The 8935-nt window shown below is 41.4% G+C and overlaps 1 protein-coding gene across 1 annotated transcript; it reads left to right on the forward strand.

Moving 5' to 3' along the window:
* The first annotated feature begins 206 nt into the window (after window positions 1–206).
* Window positions 207–7798, forward strand: zgc:110540 (deoxynucleoside kinase). Its single transcript, XM_020464593.2, has 7 exons — window positions 207–778; window positions 2327–2442; window positions 2553–2746; window positions 2872–3019; window positions 3251–3366; window positions 6004–6103; window positions 6214–7798. Exons 1-7 carry the CDS (start codon window positions 685–687, stop codon window positions 6238–6240), a joined length of 795 nt encoding a protein of 264 aa, XP_020320182.1. The 5' UTR covers window positions 207–684; the 3' UTR covers window positions 6241–7798.
* The last annotated feature ends 1137 nt before the right edge of the window (window positions 7799–8935 follow it).

Below are 8935 nucleotides of genomic sequence, written 5' to 3' on the forward strand. Positions count from 1 at the left end.
TTAAGAGCTGATAAGACGGCAGCCACCCCCTCCAGAGCCATCTTCACTTTATTTACACATTTTTACCACATCAGTTTACCACAGTTTACCACATCATATGTTATCGCAATCTGGTGTGCCCGACAGCACAGTCGATGACGTGGCACGCCACCATTGGTTGATCTAATGCGATGCCTGTCCATCTAGCCGGGCAAGAGCTCAACCAAGGTTTGAACACGACCTTGTGGTACAGGGTGAGCCATACAGGTCTTGGTATTGGATTCTTTCTACTAAAATATCAAACTTGCCTTTTATAAACCAGCTATAGACCCACCAAATTGGGGATTTTTGAAGTATGGGGACGCATGGGGTTGAACAGATATCTCCATGACTCAATGGAGAGCATTTCCATTGAGAAATTTCTGTGTATTCAATATTCACGGCTTTAATGCACCAGAAGACTGAACGTACAAACTACACGAAGCTTGAATAATACTTGTAGTTCGGTGTCTTGTGGGTTATGTAGTATTGAAGCTACCCCCGGAAGTAGTAACATATATATCCTCGGCGCGGAATTCAATTTGATCTGATTATCGCGCTACTCTGCTCCTGTATGTCCCTTGGGCTCACTTCGGTAACTTGGCTATATCTAGGTTTTGAGTTCATAATTAGCTAAAATATTTATCCAATATCTCATTCTTTATAATGGCAACACCTCCTAAGAGAATATGTTCAAGTCCAAGTTTTGACAACAGTTTTGAGAAAAGAACTAAGAAGATATCCATTGAAGGAAACATTGGTGAGTTTGCACAGCCAGCTGGCTACACATTTAACGTACACAATCTGAGAGCTAGCTATCGATATATTTCTAAAATTAGATAGCTAGTTAACTACCTATGTGGATGTTTAACTCCAACATGTTTGGTCTGATTTTACTCAACTCATCCTGCCGAATCAACAGCAAGTGTACATTGCATTCTGTTCACTGTAAACAAGTATTGGCGCCAAAACAATACATTCTCAATCTTTGCCTGCATTTTATTAATAACTACACTAGTTAGGTTTCCATCCAATTAGACATTTTAATGCAAATATTCTCAACCGCAAAAAAAACAAAACTGCATTTTCCCACGAGATGCTTCCATCAAAATTACTTGTTGCGCACAAAAGGCTGTGAGTGATTACCTTGTGCAGTTAAATTCTCATGTACCGACTAATTAAACAAACTAAATGTGTTTCAATATCATTTTCATATCTACTTATGGTTTGCTTACGAAAAACGTGTTTTATATAGTGTGCCCACCCTAGTATTGGTACGCGCGCTCTAGCCCGCGGGTCCAGGTCGAGTTTAGGTTGCGGATAAACGGCAGCCAAGTATCCATGATCATGTCACCAGAACAAAACCCTCGATATTTATTGGAAAAGAACATCAAACTCATCTCATCAAACTCATCTGTTACCTTGCACTTTTACCACCCTGTGAATTTAATGTATTTAATCTGTAGCCTAATAAACTACATGGGAGGACCACATGTGACTTTAATTTAACAGTGGAATTTACTGCCTTGGGAGCAGAAATTTATATTTGAATTAAGATCACTTAAGAGGATCTGGGGCAGAATAATTGTCCCCCCCTTTTATATGTACCTTATTCAACTTAACATTTCAATAAAGCGGGCTTGTGTATTTGACTGCTAGCTAGTTTGCTAGCTTTATATATTAATTCAACATGAGTAGAAGTTGCAAAATGCTTCGCTAACTAGCTTGCTTTGATTAGCATGTCGTTGCTAGCTGTTACATTTGACACAACTGGTCTCCTGAAGAATCCTAGATATTGTCACATTTGTCTGACTACTGTAACTCAACGTTTTATTTACAAGATTCTCAGTTCAAACATCTTCCCTGTTTTAAAAGTTTTGTATCTGTACTCTGCCCTTTAATTTTTTTTTCATTTATTCTGCCCTAAACCAATCATTGATTCTGCCGCCCTAAACCAATCATTGATTCTGCCGCCCTAAACCAATCATTGATTCTGCCGCCCTAAACCAATGTATGGCTTTGGGTTCTCGTGAGCTAGCTATGCATGTCTTGATAGCAGAGTGCAAATTATTCTGGTTAACTAGCTAACTTATTAAATAAGCTAGTTAACCAGAATAATTTGCACTCTGCTATCAAGACATGCATAGCTAGCTCACGAGAACCCAAAGCCATACATTGGTTTAGGGCGGCAGAATCAATGATTGGTTTAGGGCGGCAGAATAATATATATATATATATTTGTTTGTCTTGTTTTCCCTAATATCTTTATATTGGGATACTGCTTGAAAAGTGTTTCTATGTGTTGCAGCTGCAGGGAAGTCTACACTTGTGCACATTTTAGAAAAGTCTTCAGAAGAATGGGAGGTCATACCGGAGCCCATTGGGAAGTGGTGCAACGTTCAAACCACTGACAATGAGTATGAGGTAACTACAATGTTATGTCCAGTACATAATGTCACGTAAAATGTTATCATGTGAGTCACAATGTTGGACAATTGATCCTCCGCTTGACCATTACGTGTTCTCTGTTCCAGGAGCTCAGCACATCTCAGAAGAGTGGAGGCAACCTGCTGCAGATGCTATATGACAAACCTAGCCGCTGGTCCTACACATTCCAGAGTTACGCCTGTCTGAGTCGTGTGCGCGCTCAGCTGCAGCCCTCTTCTGCAAAGTTGCAACAGGCAGAGAAACCTGTCCAGTTCTTTGAGCGCTCTGTTTACAGTGACCGGTGTGTACCCGTCTGGTGTTTCATTGGTTTAGTTGGAAAATCAGAATAAGACCTGAGAACCTGTGGTAGTGGTATGACTGTTTTTATTTCACTGAGTCTGACTTGTATTGTGGCTCTTTTGCCAGGTATATATTTGCCTCAAACCTATTTGAGTCTGGGGACATGAATGAGACTGAATGGGCCATTTACCAAGACTGGCACAGTTGGCTGCTCTCTCAGTTTGAGTCTCAAATCGAGCTGGATGCCATGATCTACCTTCGGGCTGACCCACAGGTGAGTAAAGCCTTTACATCCTCAGTTCACAAGTGTTTGAACTCCAGACAGTTTGGTGGTTAGATGACTTTCTATTTAAAACCATTTTTTTTTTAACACAGCCATGTGCTTAAGGATTTAATTTTCATCTTTTGAGTATTTCATTTTCAATTCTAGTTAAGTGCTTACATGGTCTATATATTTCGGCCTGGTAGAGAAACGAACCCCAAAAAAATGTAATCTGTCTTTCAGAGATGTATGCAGAGGCTGCACCGCCGAGGACGGGAGGAGGAACAAGGAATTCCAATTGAATATCTGGAGCAGCTGCACTATAAGCACGAGTGCTGGCTGTACCACCGCAGTACTCAGTAAGTGTTCACCCATTTATACATACAGCGCATTCAGAAAGAATTCAGACCACTTGTCTTTTTCCACATTGTGTTAGGTTACAGCCTCCTTATTCTAAAATGAATTTCAATTATTTAAAAAAAATCTACACATACACAACCCCATAATGACCAAGATTTTTTATATTTGCAAATGTATTAAAAATACTGATCATATTTACGTAAGTATTCAGATGCTTTACTCAATACTTTGTTGAAGCACCTTTGGCAGCGATTACAGCCAAGTTTTTTAGGGAATGATGCTACAAAATTGGCACACCTGTTATTGGGGAGTTTCTCCCAATCTTCTCTGCAGATCCTCTCAAGCTCTGTCAGGTTGGAAGGGGAGCGTCACTACACAGCTATTTTCAGGTCTCTCCAGAGATTTTAGATCGGGTTCAAGTCTGGGCTCTGGCTGGGCCCCTCAAGGACATTGAGACTTGTCCTGAAGCCACTCTTGCGTTGTCTTGGCTGTGTGCTTAGGGTCGTTGTCCTGTTGGAAGGTGAACCTTCACCCCAGTCTGAGGTCCAGGTTTTCTTCAAGGATCTCTGTACTTTGCGCCGTTCATCCTTCCCTCAATCCTGACTAATCTCCCAGTCCCTGCTGGGAGATTAAACATCCCCACAGCATGATGCTGCCACCACCATGCTTCACCGTAGGGATGGTGCCAGGTTTCTTCCAGGCGTGACACTTTGCATTCAGGCCAAAGAGTTGAATTTTGGTATCAGACCAGAGAATCTTGTTTCCTTTTACTGAGGAGTGCCTTCCTTCTGGCCACTCTACCATAAAGGCCTGATAGGTGGAGTGCTGCAGAGATGGTTGTCTTTCTGGAAGGTTCTCCCATCCCAGAGGACCTTGGGAGCTTTGTCATATTGACCATTGGGTTCTTGGTCACCTCCCTGATCAAGGCCCTTCTCCCCTGGTTGCTCAGTTTGGCTGGGCAGCCAGCTCTAGGCAGAGTCTTGGTGGTCCCAAACTTTGTAATTAATCTGCAAAAAAATTATGGGGTGTTTTTAGATTGAGGCAAAAAATATATATACAATTTTAGAAAAGTGCTGTAACAAAATGTGGGGAAGGGGTCTGAATATTGTTTGTAATTCACTGTATAGATTTCACATGCATATCTGTAATCCAAGGCATCTGTTTGGTCACAGATGTCTTGAAAAGGGGTAGGTGTGTAGATCAGAAAACCAGTCAGGATCTGGTGTGACCACCATTAGCTTCATGCAGTGCGACACATCTCCTTTGCTTCGAGTTGATCAGGCTGTTTATTGTGTGATGTACGTACATACCCCAACCAGAAGCCATGGATTACAGGCTACATTCGCACTGAGCTAAAGGGTAGAGCTGCCGCTTTCAAGGTGCGGGACTCTAATCTGGAAGCTTATAAGAAATCCTGCTATGCCCACGGAATGATCAAACCGGCAAAGCGCCAATACAAGGCTAAGATTGAATCGTACTACACCGGCTCCGACCCTCATCTTTGATTTGATGTTGTCCCACTCCTCTTCAATGACTGCGATGTTGCTGGATATTGGCAGGAACTGGAACACGCTGTCATACATGCCGGTCCAGAGCATCGTAAACATGGTCAATGGGTGACATGTCTGGTGAGTATGCAGGCCATGGAAGAACTGGGACATTTTCAGCTTCCGTGAATTGTGTACAGATCTTTGCGACATCGGGCTGTGCATTATCATGCAGAAACATAACGTGATGTCGTCGGATGAATGGCACAACAATGGGCCTTGAGGATCTCCTCACGGTGCCTCTGCATTCAAATTGCCATTGATAAAATGCAATTGTGTTCGTTGTCCGTCGTTTATGCCTGCCCATACTGTAACCCCACCGTCACCATTGGGCACTCTGTTCACAACGTTGATATCAGCAAACTGCTGACGTGAGGAAGGGGTCTGAATATTGTTTGTAATTCACTGTATAGATTTCACATGCATATCTGTAATCCAAGGCATCTGTTTGGTCACAGATGCCTTGAAAAGGGGTAGGTGTGTAGATCAACACATGGTCTGCGGTTGTGAGGCCGGTTGGCCATACTGCCGAATTCTCTAAAACTAGTTGATGCTAAGGAAATGAACATTCAATGCTTTGCTGGACATTCCTGCAGTCTGCATGCCATTTGCACCCTCCCTCAACTTCATACATCCGTGGCATTGTTGTGACACAACTACACATTTTAGTGGCATTTTATTGCCCCCAGCACAAGGTGGACCTGTGTAATCATCGTGCTCTTTAATCAGCTTCTTGATATGCCACACCTGTCAGGTGGATGGATCATCTTGGCAAAGGAGAAATGCTCACTAACAAGAATGTAAACTAATTCGAGGTCATTAAGCTTTTGGTGCTTATGGAACATTTCTAGGATCTTATTTCAGCTCATGAAACATGGGACTAAAACTTTACATGTGTTTTTGTTGAGTGTGTTTTAGCCAATATGCCACTTGTTTTTTTTCTTTCTGGGCTGGTATTAAGTGTTAGACTATCATGGCGTCTTTCGTCCCATTTTGACAGCATAGATCAAGTGGTTTATTTTGTCAAAGAGCTGGCATTTACTAGGAATTTGGGAATGTTAACAGTGTGATATTGTTTCCTACTTCTAGACTTGATTTTGAGTACCTGAAAGATATCCCTATCCTGGTCCTGGATGTTAATGACGACTTCAAGAATGATCGAATTAAGCAGGAAGCTGTGCTGGACAAGGTTAGTGTTGGTTTGCTCTTGTATCAGCAAGAAATTGTTTAGTTCACCTCAAATCAGAATTTGTTATGGCTTACATGTTTTTTTTTTTTTCATCCCTGGTTTCCACACAGGTCAGAGAATTCCTCAGCATGCTGTGAGCTAGAAAGGATACCAATGTTAGACTGCACCAGCTCACTGGTCTTATGCTACAGACTGCATCATTCCTGACAGTTTATATCAACTTCCATGCCTCCAAGATTACACTGGTCCTCCATGCCTTAGATAATACTGTCAGAGAAGATTTGGTAATTTTCTAACTTTATGCAATTCTCTTTTTCCCATCGGGTGGTGAAAAATGTGTTCTGTTTTTAATGACCTTTGAGTGACTTACAAAATCAGTTTGGGGGGTCCCCCTGTTAATAATTTGACCATGATTAGATAGCTTGCTGGTGGTAAATTAGTCTAATCTTAAAACTGTTAGCTGACATTGGCTTATTGACTGATTCAGTTACTGACATTACAGTAAGACAAACTGCTGCACAACAAAATGTAGAATTTGCTCTGGTATATGCTATTCTAACTCAACAGTAAATTGAAACTCCGACTGAGTTACTAAAAAGAACATTTGATCCGCGGGCATATTAAAGGGGCCGCCAGTTTCCCCATCCCTGGTCTGGAGGCTGAAGATAAGTTGAACAGGTGTATTAGTGCTGAGGTAGAACAAAGCTTGCATACAACAGTAGGACTAGGTGGTTTGGACACCTGCCTTACCAACTACACCAGCTCACTGGTCTTCTTGTGTCATTCAGACTAGAGATTAACAGGCATTTGGAAAATAAAATGTATTTGCCTGCTCACAACAGTCGGTATACTTGAAAATGTATGATTTTAGGGTTGCCAGATTTAGGTGGAACTTTATCTATTTTAAATGTAATGTGTGAAAGGTGCTGTGTGCTTTATTTTTATTTTTTAATGTAGTCAGTTAATTTACTTTCTTTTGTATTTATATTGTGATTACATAAAAGCACAGATTAAGCCTAGTCCTTGACTAAAAGTTATTTCAATGGAGATTCTCAATTGAAAATACTTTTTTTGTCCAGAACTAGGCTTAATCTGTATTTTGGGAAACCGGACCCAGGAGTTTCTGCAGGATGTTACACTGACTGAATTCTTGATTCCGAAAGTTTGTTTAGCTAGCTGCAATCCGAGTGGCTACTCTTGGATAATGTCTCTGTCCCAAAGCAAGCACCAGTTAGCCTTGAGCTAGCCTCGAAATAGGTACCACCACCATTGTTCATTAGGACCTTACACCTAATGAACAATGGTGGTGGTACCAAAACTTTCGGAATCAAGAATTCAGTCAGTGTAACATCCTGCAGAAACTCCTGGGTCCGGTTTCCCAAAATACAGATTAAGCCTAGTTCTGGACTAAAAAAGTATTTTCAATTGAGAATCTCCATTATGGCTGTTTTTAGTCTGATTGAATCACTGAACTTTCACTTCACAAGTGTTGTACGTATTACAATTTTAGATTAAACGTCTCTTTCTTACCCAGCCACATGATGTGCAGTACATCTGTGTCTGTCGTTTCGTTCAAAAAGGGTTAGATTTTTTTTTTTGTGTGTAATATGCTGTGATGAAATATACCACTTACAATTTGTTGTTTGATGGGAGTTACATTATTTGTTTCTGAAATAAATGGTCAAGAATGGTGAATGTTATATTCATTGCTATATATAGTGACCATTGTCGTCATAAAAAATATTGTCATTAAATGTGTATATATATAAGACTGGTCATTTAGCCTCAGGTATGATGTTGAAAACTGTTTGTTGTAGAAATCATGGGACTGACTGGTGTTTTGCTTTCAGTTGGCTTGACTGAGGATATTCAATACTATAGTGGCCATCTAGCACAGATAATGCTGTGCATGCTAAATCACTATTGGCTTAATTTACGCGGCAGTCTGCAGTTGAACCAACAGTGGATTCTTCATACCTCTGTCACAAGTGTAACCACTCTAAAATTTGTAGACAGTGCTATGGATGCATGGACTGACCACTAAAGATAGTGAAATTATAGTTTTGAGGCTGTAAAGTGTTAGAAAATAAACAATGTTTACAAACATTGGAGTAAAACAAGCTTATATTTTGGCTTCTGATGTGGTACAGTACGCTAAACACGAGGCATTTCTAAGTTATATTCTTCAAGTATCAGTGAGTATATAATTTATGTCCAAAAGGGGCGGGAAGATTGCTTATATCCAAGATGGCGTAGCAGTCGGATGTGTGTCCTGTTCCGTGTAAATGTCATTTATTTGTATATATTTTAATCTCACTTTCCATCTACGGACTGAATATCCTTTCCTGCAACCCGCCTCACCCAATGTGGTACGGATCTGCTATTTTTATACTTTAGAACCGGAACCCCCCATCAGTAGCTAGCCAGTAGTCAGTTAGCCACTGATAGCGGTCTTCACCGTTATCTTGGATGCCTGCCTGCCAGCCTCAGTTCAGTTATTACCTGCCAGTCTGCTTAGCGCGATATCAACCCACAGCATATCGGACTGCTTTTTGTCTACCATATCTCCGGATTCCTAACGCAAGCTCTGAACCTTTACACCAGATCATCGCAGCTAGCTAGCTGCAATCCGAGTGGCTACTCTTGGATAATGTCTCTGTCCCAAAGCAAGCACCAGTTAGCCTTGAGCTAGCCTCGAAATAGGTTATCTCCCAGCTAGCCGAAGAGGTCCACCTGCCAATTCTTGGGCTTTGCCAATTTGCCTGGACCCTTTACTGCCGACACGGAGCCCCGCCGATCCATCACGACTGGTCTGCTGACGTAATTCGTCAG

The sequence above is a fragment of the Oncorhynchus kisutch genome, linkage group LG28 (assembly GCF_002021735.2).
Source record: "Oncorhynchus kisutch isolate 150728-3 linkage group LG28, Okis_V2, whole genome shotgun sequence".
NCBI classification, from domain to species: domain Eukaryota; kingdom Metazoa; phylum Chordata; class Actinopteri; order Salmoniformes; family Salmonidae; genus Oncorhynchus; species Oncorhynchus kisutch.

What these genes read in the sequence shown, in the direction of transcription:
- zgc:110540 (XM_020464593.2), top strand. Translation starts at nt 685, where the DNA reads ATGGCAACACCTCCTAAGAGAATATGTTCAAGTCCAAGTTTTGACAAC. An exon ending in ATCCATTGAAGGAAACATTG is followed by an intron (nt 779 to 2,326) that starts GTGAGTTTGCAC and finishes TATGTGTTGCAG; the next exon opens with CTGCAGGGAAGTCTACACTT. An exon ending in ACCTTCGGGCTGACCCACAG is followed by an intron (nt 3,020 to 3,250) that starts GTGAGTAAAGCC and finishes TCTGTCTTTCAG; the next exon opens with AGATGTATGCAGAGGCTGCA.